Source organism: Taudactylus pleione, unplaced genomic scaffold, assembly GCF_031769625.1.
Source record: "Taudactylus pleione unplaced genomic scaffold, aTauple2 ptg000041l, whole genome shotgun sequence".
In the NCBI taxonomy this organism is placed as follows: Eukaryota; Metazoa; Chordata; class Amphibia; order Anura; family Myobatrachidae; genus Taudactylus; species Taudactylus pleione.
This window is the reverse complement of record NW_028284443.1, coordinates 34,473,978-34,496,046: the sequence shown is the minus strand read 5'-3', so window position 1 is coordinate 34,496,046 and position 22,069 is coordinate 34,473,978. Positions and strand designations below refer to the sequence as shown.

At 45.9% G+C, this 22,069-nt stretch overlaps 1 protein-coding gene across 1 annotated transcript in view; it reads left to right on the top strand.

The window, feature by feature from the left end:
* The window catches only part of ITGBL1 (integrin subunit beta like 1), a 407,377-nt gene extending 385,534 nt beyond the window's left edge, over nucleotides 1-21,843 (top strand). Inside the window, exons 10-11 of the mRNA XM_088456594.1 lie at nucleotides 6,928-7,041; nucleotides 20,347-21,843. Of these exons, the coding sequence (XP_088312720.1) occupies nucleotides 6,928-7,041; nucleotides 20,347-20,438 (206 nt within the window). The 3' untranslated portion in view covers nucleotides 20,439-21,843. The remainder of the gene's footprint in view (nucleotides 1-6,927; nucleotides 7,042-20,346) is intronic.
* Nucleotides 21,844-22,069: the final 226 nt, after the last annotated feature.

Below are 22,069 nucleotides of genomic sequence, written 5' to 3'. Positions count from 1 at the left end.
TCAGCGCCATTTTTCACTCTGGCTGTGGGCAGTGAAGAGGGAGGGTGGGGGTTTGCTGTGCTGGTGCTGCTGTTGTCCATAGGGGCTGTGTCCAAACTCCAAAGTCCATAGGGGCTGGCTGGGCTGTGTTGTGCAGTGACCCATAAAGGCTGTAGTCCTAAAGGGGTGCTGTAGTGTTGTCCAGGGGGTGCTGTGTCCATCAGGGGTGCTTCCCAAGTACCAAAAAAATATTTTTTTTCTCGGTTTGTGTGCGCTGTAGCTGCACGTGCATCAACAAAGTAGCAGCGCCAAGAGCGCGCCTGGGTCATAAGTCAAGGTCCGGCTGGCTCATCTGTTGAAGGGTAGTGTAACCCCGAAAGAGCTGAAAAAAAAAAAAGCTTTTTCTGTGTTTGTGTGCGCACGTATCAATATCACATAAATGGAGGACAAAAATTTGACTGATAAAAATAAAATAGGGAAAGATCAAGAACCACTTCCTCCAAGTGCTGAAGCTGCTGCCACTAGTCATGACATAGACGAAGAGATGCCATCAACGCTGTCTGCCAAGGCCGATGTCCAATGTCATAGTAGAGGGCATATAAAATCCCATATGCCAAAGTTCTGGAAAATTACCTTAAAAAATACATTTAAATCATCTAAGGAGAAACTTAAACTTGCCAAAATGCCATTTACAACATGGAATGGCAAGGAACGGCTAAGGTCCTTCCCTATGTTCATGACTAGTGGTTCAGCTTCACATGACGATGGAAACCCTCCTCCCGTTAGAAAAATTAAACGAGTTAAGCTGGCAAAAGCACAGTAAAGAACTGTGCGTTCTAAGAAGATATCACAAATCCCCAAGGAGAGTCCTTGTGGCGGCGGTTGCGATGCCTGACCTTCCCAACACTGGACGGGAAGAGGTGGCTCCTTCCACCATTTGCATGCCCTCTGCAAGTGCTGGAAGGAGCACCCACAGTCCTGTTGCTGATATTCAAATTGAAGATGTCACTATTGAAGTACAACAGGATGAGGATATTGGTGTAGCTGGCGTTGAGGAGGAAGTTGATGAGGAGGACTCTGATGGTGATGTGGTTTGTTTAAATCAGGCACAGGGGGAGACAGTTGTTGTCCATGGGATGAAAAAGCCCATCGTCATGCCTGGGCACAAGACCAAACATTCCACCTCTTTGGTCTGGAAATATTTCAGTCCAAATCCGGACAACAACTGTCTTGCCATATGTTGCGTATGTAAAGGTGTAATAAGTAGGGGTAAGGACGTTAACCACCTAGGAACATCCTCCCTTATAGGTCACCTGCAGTGCGTTTATAAAGTGTTACTGCCAAGTTTAGAAACTGTGGCTTAGACCATAAGCAGTCCAGGGACACCTAAATCCCTTTGTCCTGTTGTAGCCAAGCGCCTGCAAACCACAACGTCAACACCCTCCTCGTCAATTTCCTCCTCAGTCAGGATCAGAAGTAGTCCTGCAGGCCATGTCACTGGCATGACTGACTCCTCTCCTATCCGGGATTCCTCCGGAGATTCCTGCATTGCTACGCCTACTGCTGCCACTGCTACTGTTGCTGCTGGGAGTCGTTCATCATCCCAGAGAGGAAGTTGGAATACCACTACTTCTTCTACAAAGCAATTGACCATTCAACAGTCCTTTGTAAGGAGGATAACTGACAGCAGTCATCCTCTTGCAAAGCGGATAACTGAGGCCTTGACAGCTATGTTGATGTTAGACGTGCGTCCATTATCCGCCATTAGTGCAGTGGGATTGAGACAATTGATGGAGGTAGTGTGTCCCCAGTACCCAATCCCGTGTAGATTCCACTTCACTAGGCAGGCGTACCGAGAATGTACAGAGACGTCAGAAAAAGTGTCCTCAGTGCCCTAAAAAATGCAGTTGTCCCCAATGTCCACTTAACCACGGACATGTGAACAAGTGGAACAGGGCAAACTAAGGACTATATGACTGTGACAGCCCACTGGATAGATGTATCACCTTACGCAGCAACAACAACAGCGTCACCAGTAGCAGATCTCAGAAACGCCAGCTCATTCCAGGCAGGCTACACTGTGTATCACCGGTTTCAGTAAGAGGCACACCGCCAACAACCTCTTAGAGAAACTGAGGGAAATCATCGCCCAATGGCTTACCCCACTTAGACTCTCCTGGGGATTTGGGCAAATTCCAGCACGTCCCATGTTTTGCTCACACAATAAATTTGGTGGTGCAGAATTTTCTGAAAAACGACAAGGGCGTGCAGGAGTCTCTTTGGGTGGCCTGAAAAATTTCTGCCCACTTTCACCATTCAGCGACTGCGTGCCAAAGACTAGAGCGCCAGCAAATACTCATGAACCTGCCCTGCCATCACCTGAAGCAAGAGGTTGTGACGCGGTGGAACTAAACCCTCAATATGCTTCAGAGGATGGAGGAGCAGCAAAAAGCTATTCAAGCCTATACATCCACCTATGATATAAGCAAAGGAAGGGGTATGCACCTGACTCAAGCGCAGTGGAGAATGATTTCCGTGTTGTGCAATGTTCTCCAGCCCTTCGAACTTGCCACACGTGAAGTCAGTTCAGACACTGCCAGCTTGAGTCAGGTCATTCCCCTCATCAGGCTTTTGCAAAAGCAGCTGGAGAAAGTGAAGGAGGAGCTAGGACGGAGCGATTCCGCTCGGCATGTGGGACTTGTGGATGAAGCCCTTCATTCGCTTTGCCAGGATTTGAGGGTGGTCAATCTGTTGAAATCAGACCACTACATTTTGGCCACCGTGCTCGATCCTAGGTTTAAAGCCTATGTGGTTTCTCTCTTTCTGGCGGACACAAGCCTGCAGAGGTGTAAAGACCTGCTGGTGAAAACACTGTCAGCTGAAGCAGAATGTGACACGTCAACAGCTCCTTCTTCATATTCTCCCGCATCTGGGGCTGCCAGGAAACAACTTAGGTATCCTAAGCAAGGACCAAGTTTGGACATCTGGTCCGGACTGAAGGACCTGCCAACAATTTCTGACATGTCTACTGTCACTGCATATGATACTGTCACCATTGACAGAATGGTGGAGGATTACATCGGTGGCAGCATCCAAGTAGGCATGTCAGACAGTCTGTACCTGCACTGGCAGGAAAAAGAGGCAATTTGGAGGCCCCTGTACAAACTGGATCTATTTTTCCTACGTTGACCCCCCCTAAAGTGTGTACTCCGAAAGGGTTTTTAGTGTAGCCGGGAACTTTGTCAGTGAAAGGTGTATGAGGTTGCTTCCACAAATGAATGATCAATTCTTCTAGGAAGACCAGCCTCCAAAAGGTACAGAAGGACCTGTGGTGGTGGATTCCAGCTGGGACAAACTAATACTCTGTGCGGTTGAGGATAACATTGAAGAGGGTGAGGAATTGGTTGATGGGGAGGATGAGGATGACATCTTGCCTCTGTAGAGCCAGTTTGTGCATGGACAGAATAATTGCCAGCTTGTTTTGTGGGGCCCAAACAAACCAATAATTTCAGCCACAGTCGTGTGGCAGACCCTGGCGCTGAAATGATTGGTTTGTTAAAGTGTGCAGTATGTACTCTTTGGGGCCTAGTTTTTCAAACTGCCATCTTGTCTGCCACTGCAGTGCCACTCCTAGATGGGCCACGTGTTTGTGGCGCCCACTTGTGTCGCTTAGCATAGTCATCCAGCTACCTCGGTGCAACCTTTTTGCCTACAAACAATATTGTGAGGTGTTCAGAGTTGACTGGAAAAGAGTGGAAATGAATGTTATTGAGGTTAATAATAATGTAGGAACAAAAAAAAAACAAATTCTGTGATTTTAGCTGTTTATATGCTTTTTTCCAAAAAAATCCAGATCCAAAACCCAGAACCCAAAACACGGAAGGGTGGTTTTGGCAAAACAAATCCAGATCCAAAACACGAAGAAAGATCCAGATCCAAAACACAAAACATGAAAAATGGCCGGTGCACACCCCTACGATAACACCACTCATAAGAGGAATTGGTGTAACCATGTGATGGTACTATTGGAATTGTAGTATTGGTGCTGATATAATTGTAGCAGAACATTGTGGAAAGGTCTCAAAATTGGAACCTTGACTACAACTCAGTATTTTTATTTTTTATTTTAAATATAGGTATACTTAGGTAATATATGTTGGGGCTGATTCTGAGCAGTTTCGGCTCCAGGGGTGGGGTTGCAGAGCAGTCCAAAATTCATATAGGGAAACTATACCAACTGTCATTTCAAATGCTGCCAAACATACTGAAGATGGCTGGGACTCACTGGCAGTTGGTGTGGTTTCCCTATTTGAATTTTGGACTGCGCTGCAGCCCCACCACTGGAGCCGCCACTGATTCTGAGTCACATTCACTGCCGATGTCGGACACAGTGGTCCAATTTTTACTCTCCTGAGCATGTTATGTGTCGCACTGCACATGCGTCCAGATAGTGTGTGCATAGAGTTTCGATTGAGGTTCATGGGAGATGGCGATATCAGAAATGTATTGAAAATGTAATGGGTGTTCCTGGGTGGTGACAGGGAAGTGACTTAGGGCCTAATTCAGAGATGTAAGATCATCCGAGGGTGACCACACATCTCCGATGGTTATGGGTCTGCTCCTGCGCAGTACCCGTTTTGCACATGTGCAGAACGGGTCCTGCGATCTTGCTGGAACCCCCCCAAACCACAGCGGGACAAGCCTGGTCGCCGTTCCTGGAAACGGGGCCCTGTTTTCTGGGAGGGACAAGGCCAGAGTCTGTGTCGGGGGACACAGATTCCTGGCCTCTTGCGTGACCAGGCACCGGCCAGGTTGTGGGAAGCTTCAGCTCCCGGAGCCTGACCAAAGGAGCGACATTGGCCACAGTGCTGGGGTCGCTAATGCAGCAAGGGGATGTCTGACACCTCCTTCTGCGTCTGCATTTGAGATGGACAGATTTGCACAGCTGCTTGTGTGCAGCTCTGCAATCCGTCCATCTCTGAATCAGGCCCTTAGTGCACACATGGAGATGGCCCATCTTATGGGCGTGTTTTGGGGTGTGTCTGTGAAAGTACGCACACAGATGATCAACTGCTGACATAGGAGGCCATTCTTGGGCAGATAAACTGCACCTACCTTAGGGCTACTGCAAGTTTTGATGGTGCGACCGATGGTGCCTCTAAAAATGCTCCAATCAATATTACAGCACCTACAGACGCTGACAGTGGGCGTCTTGGGCCTTGTGCACTCGGACACACGGATGTATACCAGGAAAGAGCTTTGTAGTGGCATTTGTATAAAGTCAATCGCCAATAGATGCATACACGGACACCGCTGCATCCGACTCGGAATGAGCCCCATTATATGTACAGACTGAATTGTGATGGGCTATAACACAGGAACATTACCCATGATGTCACATCAGGCATAACCAAAATGCTATTCTTTGTCATCTGCCCATTGTGTCCTATGTAAGCAGGCCAGGCATGGTGCAGCGTGAGCAGGTGGAGAGGTGGGCCCTGGGAGGTCGGTTTGGTCCTTGTTGCAGCTGCACCAACAATATCTACACCTATGATACTTTGTTTAGATGGGGATGATGGGGAGTTTGACTGTTCTAGTTTATTCAGTTTCACAGACATACAGTACTAGCATTTCAAGAATATTCAAGTGTTTCTGTTATTCTGGCAGTGCTCTCTCTCTGATCTTATTGCATTACTCCTCGCCCAACACCACTGCAAGCTTAGCCCCCCTTTGTGACTCATTAAGGTCTTTCACTGAAAGATTGTATGTAGTTCAAGTTGTGAAGATTAGGCCATTAGATGATGCACAATGCAAACATCCAGAGTCAAACACTGTTAAATGGAATAGACTTGACTGCCTGAGCTTCAAAAATTTAAAATATGTCCAGGTGGGATTCAGAGCTCAGAAAATGGAGGAAAATTGTCAGATTGTATTAGGTTATCTAGAAATCTCTCTCCACTTGCTAACCATTGGCTGTAGAATGGAATGATGGAATGGAATGATTCCAAAGTGCTATTAGTGGCAAAAGGAGAGACTTAGAACCTGGGTAGCACACTTCATAGTACAGTATACTTTACAGTACAGTATACTCTGAAGAGTTGCCGTAATTGGTGTAGCACATACATTAGCACTATATAGTTCTTTTATTGTCATATGTCTTGTTAACCACCTGTTACTCTCATGTCTTCATTAATAATCTCTCAGTTTTGTGCTAAATTAAGTCACCATTGTCTTAATTCCTTGCTGTCACACCCATCTTTCATTCATCTGACTGGTGAGTTTAGAACCCTTCTTGCTCCACACATACACCTCAAGTGACACTGCTAGAAGTTATGTGGACATGTGGTTATGAGCCTTGGGTACTATTACCCATGTGTACACCTTCAAAGCTGCTTGTGGGCTACTCTCACTGTCTCTTGACCTCCTACTGCTGCATCTGGCTGTGTCTCCTGACTGATACTTTGGAAATCTATGGTATAAAACACCACAGGGTGCCATCATGTTGTACTGCCCCAGCTTGATAATTCACATTTGCCGTTCATGTAGTGTTTAGAGGTCATCAGTACACAAGAAATAGTACAAATTCTAATTCAGGATATAGTACAACCCTAATAAATATCTATTTATGACATATTATAAAAAGTACATGCAATAACTGCCCCAAGTACTACAAAAAAAACATTATTATTAAATTGTGTCATATTTAGTAATGCAACACATACAGCATACATTTCACACTGCTTATATTTTACAACATTTTGTCATGGTTGTGGTTTATTTTCATGTTGGGGGCTTTATAATCTGTGCTTTTACCTGCCAATTAAACAGCCATACAAGTTACGCAGTGTCCTTTGTCTGGAATACATAATATTGCTTCTTACCAATACACACAGCGACTGTTGTTTAGTTCAGCGTTTGACATAAATACTGTGCATTTTATATTTCCAGGTTCGTGTCACTGTGGAAAGTGCATCTGTTCACCACAAGACTGGTATGTTTCAGGGGAGTTCTGTGAATGTGATGACAGAGACTGCGATAAACACGACGGCCTTATTTGCACAGGTAAACCGAATGTTGGATGCTAACAAAGTACAGTATGTGTCACATAGAGAAGACTCTTCCTTACATTGTTGCTATGTAATTTGTAATTCCCCAGCGGGATACAAAATATTCTGTGTATGAAACTTTGTTTTCACCAGAAAAAAAACCTGCACTGGTTTGCTTTAAGTCTTTTTCTGTACAGTCATGTTTTATTCCCTCAAACACATAAAGGGCCTGATTCAGAGCCGGACGCTATTTGCGCTCGCTCGTTCAGAAAAAAAGGGGTGGCTATTCAAATGAACCGTTCGCTCTTTGCGGTCTGTTCACGCCTCTAGGTCTGAACGAGCGAACAAAACTTGCCGTCGTTTTTTGGAAAACTATGCCCCCTGGCCGCTCGCATCCTACGTCATGTCCGCTATTTATTAGATTAATCGAGTACATCGACCAGCATATGAACTGCTCGCTATTCTTGTGGTTGGTTTTTCCTACCGCAATCTTGCGAGCAGTTCTGACTATAAAATAACCCAGTGACGTGGTCAATGACGCTGCTGTATTAATTATCAACACCCATAAAACGCCCGTTTTGACCTTTAAGCACGCCTGCGTTCTGATCTCCACTCCCCGTTTTCAAGCACCTTCCCCTGTTACCACCCACATACGCCTCCTCATGTCACTCAAAATAGCAGGCATTCGCTATTTAGCGAACAAACGATTTTCGGCCGCACTGACTGGTTCGCGCATGCGTATTACAATCCGTATGCATGCGCAGTTGTGCAAACATCGCTTGGATCGAACGAGCGGCCACTTACGAGCGGCTCTGAATCAGGCCCAAAGAACGTTAGGAAGATACTTGAGATAGTTGTAAACAATAATCATAGTGTGTTTTTCAATAGGCTTGGATTCCTTGGCCACTGTGTTGTCTGTATGTCTTCGTTATGTAAGGCACAGAGGGGAAACAGTCGGGAAGCCGATGGCTGGAATCCCGACTGTATAATCCTGGCAAGTGTTAAATGACAGGCCTCGAAATCTCGATGCCTTTCATTTCCCCTACGCTGGGAGACCAACACCCGGCTTACCGATCGAAGGTAAGCCGGGCGATGGGCGCAGACAGGGGGAGGGTTAGGTTTATGATTCCTGGGGGGGGACTTGGGGTTAAGCACCCCCAGGAGGTTAGGTTTAGGCTAGGGGAAGGGGCGGGTTAGGGTTAGGCACCCCCGGCGGGAGGTTAGGGTTAGGCACCCCCTCTGTGGGACTTAGGTTTAGGCGTCAGGGAAGGGGGGTTAGGTTTAGGCACTTAGAGGGGGGATTAGGATTAGGCAGCCCTAAGGGAGGGTTAGGGTTAGGGGGTAGAATAGGTTAGTGAACACTTACCTTAGGACGATCGGGATTTTCATCCTTGTCGGGCAGCCGCGGCCGGCGGTAATTCATACTGAATCCAGCAGAGTCAGCTCCTACATCCTTTATCTGTCTGGGAAGGGGGGAATCCTTGCAGCAGTCCTGTTAGCGGCCCAGCTGACTCCTGTTCTTTTTGGTATATGCACAATGCATCTGGCAGGGCTCGTGACTGACACATGCGAAGAAGTACAGGCTTCTAGGGACTGAATAGGTTCCAGCTCCTAGAAGCCAGATAGGACTGATGGCAAGACAGAGGAGTGGCTTCCCATTGGTCGCACTATTTCTTCTAATCACAGCCCGGACTGGTAGTCGCAGGGGGATCAAAACACCTCCCCTGTGACTGCCTGTCTGGTCTGGCTGATTAGCAGATAGCACTTCTAATAGGAAGATAATGCCAGGGAACACTCACTAGGGGTGGCAGATTTTACTGTGGACAAGATAGTTGTTGGTGCCCCCCGCTCGCATTGACTACCAGCAATCTAGTCCCAGCAGCACTCCACTCAGACACACACTCCCCCTAAACCACATTCACTACCAACACCCCAGCAGTAGCCAGTAACACTTTCCTCCCTCCACATTTATTTCCAACACCCCAGAAGCACCCAGACATAAACTATCCTCCCCTGCATTCCCTGCCAACATTCCAGGAGCACCCAGACACCCCCCCTCTTCCACCTGCATTGACTGCTAACACAGCACCCAGACACACACACACTCCCCCTGCATTCACGCCTATCTCCCCAGTAGGACACAGACTGTCTCCCCTGCATTCACTACCCACACTCCAGGAGCACCCAGACACCCCTTCAACCTATTTTGACTTCTAACCAACCAGAAACACTCAGAAACGCACTCTCTTTCCCTACATACCAGAAACACCCAGAAACACACTCTCTTTCCCTACATTCATTGTCAACACCCTAGCTGCACCCAGACACACACTCACCCCTGCACTCACTGCCAACACTCCAGGAGCACCCAGGCACCCCCTCCACCTGCATTAACTGCTAACAATCCAGCAACACAAAGACATACACTGCCTCCCCCCACCACATTCACTTCCAACACTGCGGCAGCACCCAGACATACACTCTTCTCTGACTGCCAACTCACCAGCAGCACCCAGAAACACACTCCACCCTGCATTCACTATCAACACCCCAGTAGCATCTAGACACACATTCGCCCCCCCCTGCATTCACTCCCAAAGCCCCAGAAGTATCCAGACAAACTCTCCTCCATGCATTCACTGCCACCACCCCATCAGCACCCAGACACACTCTTTCCTGGTATTCACTGCTATCATCCCAGCAGCACCAAGACACAATCTCCCCCCTGCATTCACTGCCAACTCCCCAGCAGCACCCAAAACCTCTTTCCACCCCTGCATTCACTGCCAATTCCTCAGCAGCAACCATACACACACTCCCACTGCATGTACTGCCAACACTCCAGTAGCAACCAGACACACTATTCCCCCTGCATTGACTACTAACACCCTAGAAGCACCCAGACACACACACTTTCCTCTGCATTCACTGCCAATACCCCAGCTGCACCCACACATGCTGCATTCTCTGCGAATACCCCAGCTACACCAAAACACAGACTATCTCCCCTGCATTTACTGCCAACTCCCCAGCAGCACCCAGAAACACACTCTCTCCCCCTACATTCACTACCAACTCCCCAACAGTACCCAAATCCAATTTCATCCCCTGCATTCACTGCCAACTCCCCACCAGCACCCAGTCACATACTTTATCTCTAGCATTCACTAACAACTCCCCAGCAGCACCCAAACACAGATCCCCCCTGCATTTATTACCAACACTACAGCAGCAGCCAAAACACTATGCCCTCTACATTCACTAACAACACCCTAGAAGACACACACATTACCCTGAATTCACTTCCAAAACCTTAGCAGCACCAGACATCACCCCCTGAATTAACTGCCAACACCCCTTCTGCACCTAGACACACTCCTCTGCATACAATGCCAATACCCCGGCTACACCAAAACAGACTCTCCCCACTGCATTCACTGCCAACTCCCCAGCAGCACCCAGACACACACTTTCTCCTCCCTGCATTCACTACCAGCTCCCCAGCAGCACCTAAATTTAATTCCCACTTGCATTCACTGCCAACTTCTTAGCAGCAACCAGACACACATCTTCCTCCTGCTTTCACTGCCAGCACCCAAAAACACACTCTCTTTACCCCTGCATTCACTTCCAACACTTCAGTAGCACCCAGACACCCCCTCAACCTATATTGACTTATAACAAACTAGAAGCACCCAGACAAACACTCTACCCTATATATGATGCCAATTCCCCAGCGGCACCCATAAACACACTCACCTTCCCTGCATTCATTTTCAACACCTCAGCAGCACCCAGACACACACTCTCACTCTCACCCCTGCATTCACTGCCAACTCCCCAGCAGCACCCAGACACACTCTCCCCCCTGCATTCACTGCCAACACTCTAGGAGCAACCCCCGGCCTTCATCTGCATCAACTGCTAACAACTCACCAGCACCCAGATATACTCTCCATCCACTACCAACTCACCATCAGCACCCAGAAACACACTCTCCCCCCTGCATTCACTGTCAACACCCCAGGAGCATCTAGACTAGGGGTGGGCAATAAGTGGCCCCCCCAGCTGTTGTAGAACTACACATCCCAGCATGTCCTGCCATAATTTTGCTATATGGCCATGCTAAAACTGTTGCAAGGCATGCTGGGATTTGTAGTTCAACAGCTGGAGGGCCGCTTATTGCCCACCCCTGATCTAGACACACACTGCCAACACCCCAGCAGTACCCAGAAAAACTCTCCCCATGCATTCACTGCCAACACCCCATCAGCACCCAGACACACACGTTCCCCCCTGCATTCACTACTAACACCCCAACAGCACCCAAGCACACTCTGTCTCTCCCCCTGCATTCATTACTAACACCCTAAAAGCACCTAGACACACACACTCTCCCCCTGCATTCACTGCCAACTCCCCAGCAGCACCCAGACACAATCTCCCCCCTGCATTCACTGTTAACACACCATCAGCACTAGACACACACTCCTCTCTTTGCATTTACCGCCAACACCCCAGCAGCACCCAGACACACTCTCCCTACTGCTTTCACTGCCAACACCCCAGCAGCAACCAGACACATTCTTCCCACTGCATTCACTGTCAGCACTCCAGCAACAGCCAGATACACTATGCTTCCTGCATTCACTACTAACATCCTAGAAGCACCCAGACACACACAGACACACTCCCTTGCATTCAAGCACCAGACACCCCCCTGAATTCACTGCCAAACCCCAGCTGCATCTAGACACACTCTCCCTCCTTTGCATTCACTGCTAATACCCCAACTACACTGAAACACAGACCTTCCCCCCTGCATTCATTGCCAACTCCCCAGCAGCACCCAGACACACACTTTCCCCCTGCATTCACTACCATATCCTCAGCAGCACCCAAATCAAATTTCCTAACGGCATTCACTGCCAACTCCCCAGTAGCACCCAGACACACACTTTCCCCCCTGCATTCACTACAAACTCCCCAGCAGCACCCAGACACACATCTCCCTCCTGCTTTTACTGCCAACACCCCAGCAGCACCCAAACACATACTCGCTCTCGCCCTGCGTTTACTACTAAAGCCCTAGAGGCACCCAGACACACATTCTCCCCCTGCATTCGCTGCCAACTCCCCAGCAGCACCCAGACACAATCTCCCCCCTGCATTCACTGCTAACACACCAGCAGCACTAGACACACACTCCTTTCTTTGCATTTACTGCCAACACCCCAGCAGCAACCAGACACATTCTTCCCACTGCATTCACTGTCAACACTCCAGCAACAGCCAGATACACCCCCTGCATTAATTTCCAAAACACATGCCACACCCAGACACACTCTTCTCCCCCTGCATTTACTGACAACACTCAAGCAGCACCCAGACACATACTCCTCCCCCAATTAACTAACTCTCCAGCACAGAAACACTAACTGTTGCTGACCAGGGTCTCCTATTCTTGGTCTTTGGTGCTCCCACAGCAACAGCAAAGGAATAGGGGTCCTATGTGAGGAGGGAGGAGGCCAATAAAGGAGTGAAGGGCCATGCACTCCATCTTCTGCCCCATTCCTCTTATGTACATTGGTGCAGTTCCTTGCTGATGATCCATCCCTAGACTAGGACAGGATTCTGGAGTGGGAGCCCATCCCTAGACTAGGACAGCGGCACGTACCTTCTGGGCTCCCTGTTTATTTCTGCTTTGGGGAGCATAAATCAGAACCTGGAGCAATGGAGGAGGTCATTCAGGGCTGGTGCTTGAAGGCTATCACCTCCACTGTCTCCTGTATTTACGCACCTGGGTGTGGTCAGCATCCTCACAATACGAAGCCCTGTAACATGCCTAAATATTCATAAAAGTATTATATTTACAAGTAAGACAGTGCTTATGGTTTAAACTAGAACAGATTTGTTTGAAACTTAGTTTTAATTCCATATTATACTTCTTCTGATGCCTCTACAACTCTGCCTAAAAACTTTATGAATCATAATTAAAAACAAATAAAAAAGAGCAAAAATAATAGTTATAATGTACAGTTTGTTACTCTAACATTGTTAAGGATGAAAAAAAAAGAATTGTTTAAAACTAGGCATTGTACCACTGGAAATTAGTACATGAGCAAAATCACTTTTATATAATTACAAGCCTGCATCTTGTTTAATTTTCCAGATTTTTGTATTTATATTCCAATTTAACAACCATAAATCATATATTGTTATGAAGTGCTTTTTCTTAAAATAACAGTGACTAATATTTGTCTTGACAACTATTCCACTTCCCCACTGAGTACAGATATGTCATAAAATAATTAAAGACCCCCATAAATCTGTGCCAGATTTCCACAGTGTTTCATTGTGCCGACGTTGGGGCTGGGGGATCAGTAATATCAACATGTTGAAAGATCTTGATTCCCTGATCCCAGCGTAAAAATGGTCAGAATCGGCAAGTCTGGTATTTGTGACATGTAGAATTTCTTCGATCCACCGAAGGATCGCCAATCATAAATGTTTGCAGATCGGCGGTTTTTGTCGCCAATCTATGGTTTGGCGTAAACAGAACAGGGAATCGCAGCTCAAATGTATGGGCCACGTTAGAGACAGCAAGAAACTCAAAGCACAAAAGACACACCTGTGATTACACGCTACCTGCTGCAGATAAAATATGAATATTGCTAACTCACAATAGCAACCAATAAGATGAAATTTATATGCACTGGTAAACATTATTGATATGCAACCGATGTGTTCCAAAGTAATACATTGTATTAAAACAACTAAGGGTCAAACCTAAAATCTCAGATTCATAGGATACATATGATAGTATCCAAATGTTAGCACTGTATAAAACACATATAGATGACACAATCTACAGTGTGTCCCTAAAGTCTGGACACATAGGCAAAAGAGCATATTTTCAAAAAATTAAATGACATGCATTAAATTCATCTGCTATCTTTCGATATGACCATCTTTCACGTCCACTGAGAAGTACCACTTCAATTATTTCTTCTTTCGACAAAGCCATATTTAATGTGTGCTGGTAAAAAAAATATAGTTACTGAGATTTCCTATGTGTTCAGACTTTAGGGACACCCTGTATTATACCATGTATTCAGAGTATACTCTTTCTATAAAATGGAGCTGGACTTTACATGGGCATTCAGCTTGAAAAAGTCTAGGGTGGTGGGCGAAACAAGTAGCTGCCCTCTGAGCAGGCTTGCTGTGTCCAGTCAACCCAGAAGACCCGCAGAAGCACCTGCAACCGAATACCGGTGCCTAATAAGCCAGTGATGTGCGACTAGGACTGGCGAGCTTCAAAGCTCACACACACGGCACACTGACCAGAGATAGGAGCAGCTAAAATGGTGACAGCTTCCGTCACTCTGCAATAAAAAGCCAACTACACAAGTAAGCGCTACTGTAGTTCCCCGGCCACAGTGCACTGTTGGGTAATCATCTAATAAGGACCTTTTTTCTACAGAACCTGAGAGTTACAGGTAATCCATTATAATCTAAAGCCGCATACTTGCTCCTGCCGATCAGAAGGGCTAAGGACTTATTCACAGGCTGGCTAACCCCTTTATTCTGCCTGCATACCTGTGGCTATTAAATGATTATTATTTTATGAAACAATATTCATCAATTACTACTATTACATGCTGATTGGTTACTGTTTACTGGTATAATAGATTGTGTCATCTATATGTGTTTTATACAGTGTTAACATTTGGATATATCATATGTATCCTATGTATCTGAGATTTTAGGTTTGATCCTTAGTTGTTTTAATATAATGTATTACTTTGTAACACATCGGTTGCATATCAGTTTGGTTTACCAGTGTATATACAATTCTTCTTATTCGTATGGACCCCCTTACACTCATCAATTCAAAGATCTGCAATTCTCCAGCACAAACCTAACCAACAACTCTTTCAGGCACATGAAGGAAAGTCTTGCAGATATTTACATTTTCCCACAAATTCCATAGCTGTAATTCTGCAATTCTCCAATTTTTACTCAACTTTTATACATGTCGTCCAAACTTTGTTTTTTATGTTACATGTATTACTATTGGCACTCATAGACATATTCTTCCCTATGGGTGTTAGATATGTCATTTCAACTGAAGATTTCAGCAGCACATGCACTAGGCTGTTACTTATCAATGCCGATGATACATTTGTAATGCTTTCAATGGAAATCACAGTAAATGTACTGTACTAGGAAAAAATGGCAGAAATAGGAGAATTAGTTACCGTGTTAAAGCTGCAAGAAATTCGCGTAGGTTTAACATGCAGATTTATGTAATTAGAACAGCAGCGGAGTGACACTTATTCTGCATTATAACTAAGTGAGACCTGTTTAATATGATCGAGAGTCCTAAAAAAATATTTCTATTACCCTAATTTCAATATTTTTTTATTTGAATTTTACACTATAATTACACATTATAATCAGTGACTTGACTACCATACACAAAGTTTACAACAGATGGCTTTAGGAAGAAAGATAAAACATGGAAATTACAGGAGGAAATTACAATATTTTACATTCAGACTGCAGTTACAGTATCCCAGGAGAAATAAAATATCTGGAATAGTCAGTACCAGATTTAAAATTAGACAGAGGTGTGTGCCGAGGGACAGCTGTTTACACTTATACACAACTGCCATCTTAACCACAGCTGTCCCTCGAATTTTCACACACACACATATAGCTAAAGAGGTTTCATCAGAAAGTAGAAACAGCAGCCACTAGCTAGAACCAAATGTTTTATTTCCTGCTCCTTTTCATAAGAGGCTTTGGGATCATCAGGTACTGTATGGGCCAAATGCCGTTTGGGTGCGATAGAAGACGGTTTGTGCACTGCAAAATGTGACATGATGGGGACACTGACTGCAAGTACAGTGTGTGTCAGCACAACTGGGAAACTGACTGTTGTTTAATGTTATAGCACTAAGGGATCTATGTATGGTCGCTGCTTATCACAGCCGTACAGAGGGCCTGATTCAGACCCGCTCGCGATGGTGCCCTAGTGCGCATGACAGAGGGAGCTCCGTCGTGCGCATGCGCGAGACCCAGATAGCGACAGCCAAGCTGTCGCTCCGGGTCTTGCACCAAAGGGGGCGTGCTGTCGATGTTGATTGACAGCACGCCCCCTTTGGTGGGCGTGCCAGGGGCGTGGCTGCCAGACGGAGGCGTTCCCATGGGAACGCCTACCATCTGGGTCCGGCCCCACTGACATCACTAGTGATGTCAGTCGGAGTGATTTTGTCTCTAATAGAGCCAAAATTACTCCAGGGCTTGCGGCAGCGAGACCCTACCACAGGGTCTCGTCGCAAGCCCGATGGTCGCGTTGGTCTTGACCATCGTGACCATCATCATGGACACTCCAAAAAAATAAAAAAAATGCCCTGAATCAGGCCCAGATTCCAGTAGGGCCACAATTTATTAACTCTGGGCTCTACAAAATCTACAGATCTCTAAAAGTATATTTCTTCTTATTCATATGGGACCCTTTACACTCATTAATTCAAATATCTGCAATTCTCCAGCACAAATATACTGTATTTGGCAGCCTATTGCTGACGGCAAAGGGTCATTGTGAAATGCACATGCGGACCAGGTCCTCATTACCAGGTATAGATGAACGCTATCTCAGGAAGGTGTTAACCAGCCTCAAAATCCAAAGCTTTTCAGCACCTTTTTAAATAGAGTTAAACTGCCGGCCAATAGCGAGCTATGGGGACAGCAGAAAGTGGTGCTAAATAGATGAGTATCGGATAAATACATACAACTAAATCAACTGCTGATATAAATGATGTCATCATGTTGGAAGGTCATGACAGTTGGTCTGAGCTCTGATCTCTCCCTCCAGTGTCAGTGATACAGTATCACTTCCAGAGAGTTTCCAGTTCCACATAACACAAATCTACAGTTTCCCAATCCTTCTGGTATTTCTCCATACTTATCATATATCACCTTATGCTGACAACACAGACACTCCTGATAATCCTTCAATAACATCATCAGCATCACAATATTATCCACAACCAAAAGGGGCAATCCAATTAGTTGCGAGTTGTGAGTTTTTTTCACTGCGCTCCAAAAAATTCTTCGATCCAATTAAAAATGCCTATTCGCGGTACTTGCAGCGGGGGTTTGCGAATTGTCAGCCAAATGCGATGTGAGAGAAGTGCATGAAAGAGTGGGGTGACCTTCCTGTTCCACAAAAAAACTGACAATTTTGTTTGCAGAATCATACAGAAGGCTGATTAGAAATTGGATACCACCTACGCTTACTCTTGGGGTAGTAGTATGAGCAGCGGGCACTAGGAGTAATCCCCACTCCTAATTAGCATAAGTAAAAACAATAGTTGTGCCTGCGCTTGAAAGATGATGGGGTAGTTATGAGATTAATGAATCAAGATAACTAGGTGTAGATGGTAGGTATTTTATTTATTTATAAGGTGCAGAGTTAATGCGGAGTCACAGTGCTCCTTGTCTGCTGAACACTTATAATGAAGGGTGGGTAAGGGGGATGGGGTAAGGAAGGGGGATAGTAGTGGATGCCAGATCGAATCCGGAGGTCTCTAGTGCCAAAAAACGGTTGGGACTAATAATAGTTATTAGAGGGGGTTGTATGCGTATAGCATAGTGGATAAGATTATAAAGAAATAAGTTATTGTCACAAGAAGCATCCAAGATAAAATACAAACTCAATATAAAGAAGAAAAAAGATAGGAAAATAGCTAGAAAAAAAATCTGGGTAATGGCGCTCTGGAGAGGCGGCGTCCCGTGCCCTCCGGTCCGTCAGCTTACCCTGTGTCCTGTGAAACACCACGATCCTCCACTGTCCTTGATGATAGTCGACCCGCTGCCTGCTGGTAGAGTGTGTGCCGTGTTACACTCTTGCTGTGGTTCCTTCCTATTCACTGGCTGCGGGGACGTCTGACGGAGCCCACGCTTCCTTGCGGTCACGTGGTCCTGGTTGACTGATGACGTGGCCGGCCGCTCAACCCACCAGCCGGGAGCGTGCATCGATGGTAATTTTTTACATTTTACTGGACGATTTATGAACGATTAATGAGCGATTGAACGATAACTATGTAGTAATTGTTCAATCGCTCATTTTAATCATCTAGTATTTACGCGCCTTAAGAGCTGGTAAGGTTATCAGGGTGAGTAAGAGGAAAAGGCAGATGAGGGCGAATAGAGAGGCGGAGTGAGTGAGAGGAGGAGAAAAATAGTTAAGGGCCAGAGCCGCCCTAGGCATAGGCGGACTAAGCAAATGCCTAGGAGCATCCAGGCATGCCAAGGCTAGTGGAGGTTTGGGGTAGGCACAGCCAGGGCACCTGCTGCCGGGTGGGCAGAGACTCTGGCAGCTACTACTGCCACTGTGCAGTGTCCACGATCGGAGCTCAGCTGACAGCTCCGATCGAGCCCGGGAGCAGCAGTGAGTGGGCAGCAGCAGTTTGTGGGGACAGGGCACTTGGAGGTGGCTAGTGGTTAGCACTGGGCCAGCTCTGGGGCGGCATGCACCGGCACGGCGGCCGATGGTGGCCATGATCAGAATGAGCTTCTGCACATGGGCAGAGGCTCAATCAGAAGTAAATGGCCGCTGGAGGGCTGCTGCACCCACAGCAACTCCTCCCATGGGCCTCTGTGGAGCTCGGAGTAGTGAGTCACATGTGACAGCTTCGGGCTCTGCCTCCAGCAATCATCACATACAGCTGCGGCCTGCCAGCCTGAGCAGGGAAAAGAGAGTCGGCACCTCAATTTGGGCGGCTCTGCAGGCTGCACTCAAGTAAAGTAAATCTGGAACTGGGAGAGGGCTGGAGTGCTGTTGTGCTCACTGCTGGGAGAGGGGTGCTCTGTTGGGATAGGGGTGCTGGATGAGGGTGGGTGCTGATACTGTGCTGGGAGAGGGGGGGTGCTGTGCTTGGATAGGGTTGCTGGGTAAGGTGAGGGGTGCTGACCCCGTGCTGTGCTAGGAAAGGGATGATGGGTGCTGTGATCTGTGTTGTGCTGGGAGAGGGGTGATGTTTGGTGTATTGTGTTGGGTGATGAGTGCTATGAGCTGTGCTGTGCTGAGAGATGGGTGATGTGATCTGTGCTGGGATAGGGGTGAAGGGGGCTGTGCTGGGCGTAAGATGCTGTGCTGGGAGAGGGGTGATGGGTGCTGTGATCTGTGCTGTGCTTGGTAAGGGGTGTTGTGCTGTGATGTGTGCTGGTAGAGGGGTGCTGGGAGCACAGCACAATGGGGGAAGGGGCTACTGCACAGTGAGGACACACCCCTTTTCAGGATCTGACTGGGTGGGGTACCACCACAAAATCTTGCCTAGGGCACTAATTTGGCTAGACGGAGAAAAGACAGTAGGAAAAAAAGACACAGGCAGCACTATGGACTAAATCTAGGGTGAGATGTATCAAACCTTCTGAAGAGCAGAGAAGTGGAGAAGGTGCCCATAGCAACCAATAAGAAGCTGTTTGGTTGCTCTGGGCAACTTCTCCGCTCTCAAAAACAGACCTAAATGCTGATACAATGAGGTGGGTGGCACAGACTTCGTGATCAATGGGGGACACCGATTGCTTGTGTGAATTACTATACATTGAAATGTGAAAAGCTGTGGGAGGATTAATCAGCTTTTTGTCTATAGTATTGTTACTAATTGTTTTCTATTCTGTGTCACGTAATGACTGTTAATGTTTATGAACAGGTGTGATTAGTTAAAAGGACGGGTCTTAAAGTACAGAATGTCAGAGCTTTTGGTCCTAAAAGCTCCAGAGATGTACAGAGTATCTACTATAGATTTATTCATATAAAAAATACATTTCAACCCCATATGGACAATATGTATAATGCCAACCCTCCCCAGCACTCATTGTTGGCACTATAGAGATGAGTGAGAACCCTTATTTCATATGTAATAGCCATAATTCTATAAGTATGCGAAAATCGTGTTCCTTGTTAGATATATAGACTGGGCCAGCTGGGCTTAATTTCAGTGTTCAGGTACAGATGAGCATAGCAGTGTATCCATCTAACACACTATAATGCTTGTGAGAAGTAACAGACAGCATGATTATAGCGTGCAGCCCTTTGCTAAGAGCACTGCTGAAAAGATGCTATTAGTTGGCTGAAAGTCTATATTTCCAGTGGCTGCTAAATCTAATACAAAGTGCTCTACACAAAAAGGGATTATTTAGGGGACCAGTTATAGGGTTTTGATTATGACCTGCTACATTTTAATAAGACATTTGAAGTAGTACATTTTGATAGTGACAATTAAACTTCTATTCAATTTGTTTTTAGGCAACGGGATATGTAGCTGCGGAAACTGTGAATGCTGGGAAGGCTGGAATGGAAATGCCTGTGAAATATGGCTTGGAAATGAATACTCCTAAAAACAAGACACAGAGATTGTTTAAAAACAAAGGTTCCTCTTATACTATAGCTGCTAGCAAACATAAATAGTAGCAGAATATATTCACCACCACTTGGCTGCTTATAATGACTGTTCTAAGTCTGTGTTTTTGTGGAATGAACTGAATTTGGACTGACCTTGGAATATTTGCATATGTGCAAGGAGTAGGGGAAGAGAGAGCTTCCTTGCATAATTCCCATGGTTGCCAGGATATTACATCACACAATGCTAAATGAATAGCAACCAGTCATCTGGTACAGTTTAAGAACTATACACCAGTATAAATGCCCAAATGTAGGTCTGCAACCCAAAAGTAATGACTAATCCCCACCCAGTACACTGCAGTTTTTCATATTGGTCATTTCTGTGGCTAGATTGTTAGGTTAGTTTGCGGTACCATAGTTTTCACACTAATCTTCATATACTGTAGGACATGTACAATAAACTCTCCTATGTGTAATAATAAAAAATATATATGGATTTAAATAAATATTTCCTAATGTGTATCTTGTACCTGTCTTATACACACACTGACGTATACTACAATGCTTCCCATGTCCCCATTTTCAATCCCTTACACCCCACCCCTCCCCCTTCTGTTGGTTAGTCTCTCCCAGTTGATCTCTAACTTTTCCCCTATTTCACTCTTTCCCCTTCTTGCTGTGGATCTCTCTCCTCTTTTCTCCCCCTTACTATAGTACTCTGCAGCTGCCTTTGTACCTTTAAAGACTGTGACAGCACTCCACATCATTTCAGTAGCAAACTGAATTAAATCAGGTGCTATATGCTAACTTTGCAGAGCGTCATTGTGCTGCCACAATTGCAAGTCATGTTGTGATGACGGCTCTGCTCTCGCTATACGGTGCCCATCCTGTTTTTGTGCAACTGTTCTTTCATGCCTATCTGTTGTTAATGCTCTTTTCACCTTCAAACTAACACATGAAACACACATTAGAATAGGATTGTCCCTTGTAGATTCATTCCTACCAGTGAGTTCAAAACGTTATTTACAGTGTACTACCTTCAAAAATCAACATGGGATAATGTGCACCACTACCAGGAAAATAGATTGCATTGGCAAAAGTGCAACACAAAGATTATGTAAAATGCATTACCAACACTACCAACATATGACTAAACAGCACATAAAGTGTGCATTACTTTTCATGTGTTTGTACTCTTATGAGCCCTAAATGGCTGAATCATTACGATAGCAGCAGTGTTAATTCCTTCTACAGCCCATCTACTCCCACCTTCTGATCGGTTCTCTGAAAGACACAGGTACCATAGTGTTAGGGCATTCTGTAGGGGAGTAAGGAAGCAGTACTGTTACTAAAGTAACTACTGTACTGGTACATTTGGATTAAACACTTTTTTTAAAACAACATTTTGGCTCTTATAATCTTATTTTATGGTCCAAAAAATTTTATGGTTTTGGCCGGGAGGGTTAGGGTTAGGCACCACTAGGGGGGTTAGGGTCAGGCATCCCCCCGGGAGGGTTAGGTTTAGGGTACGCGGAAGTGGGGTTAGGTTTAGGCACTAGGGGGGAAGGTTAGGGTTAGGCACCACTAAGGTAGGATTAGGGTAGGGAGAGGGGAGGGTTAGAGTACT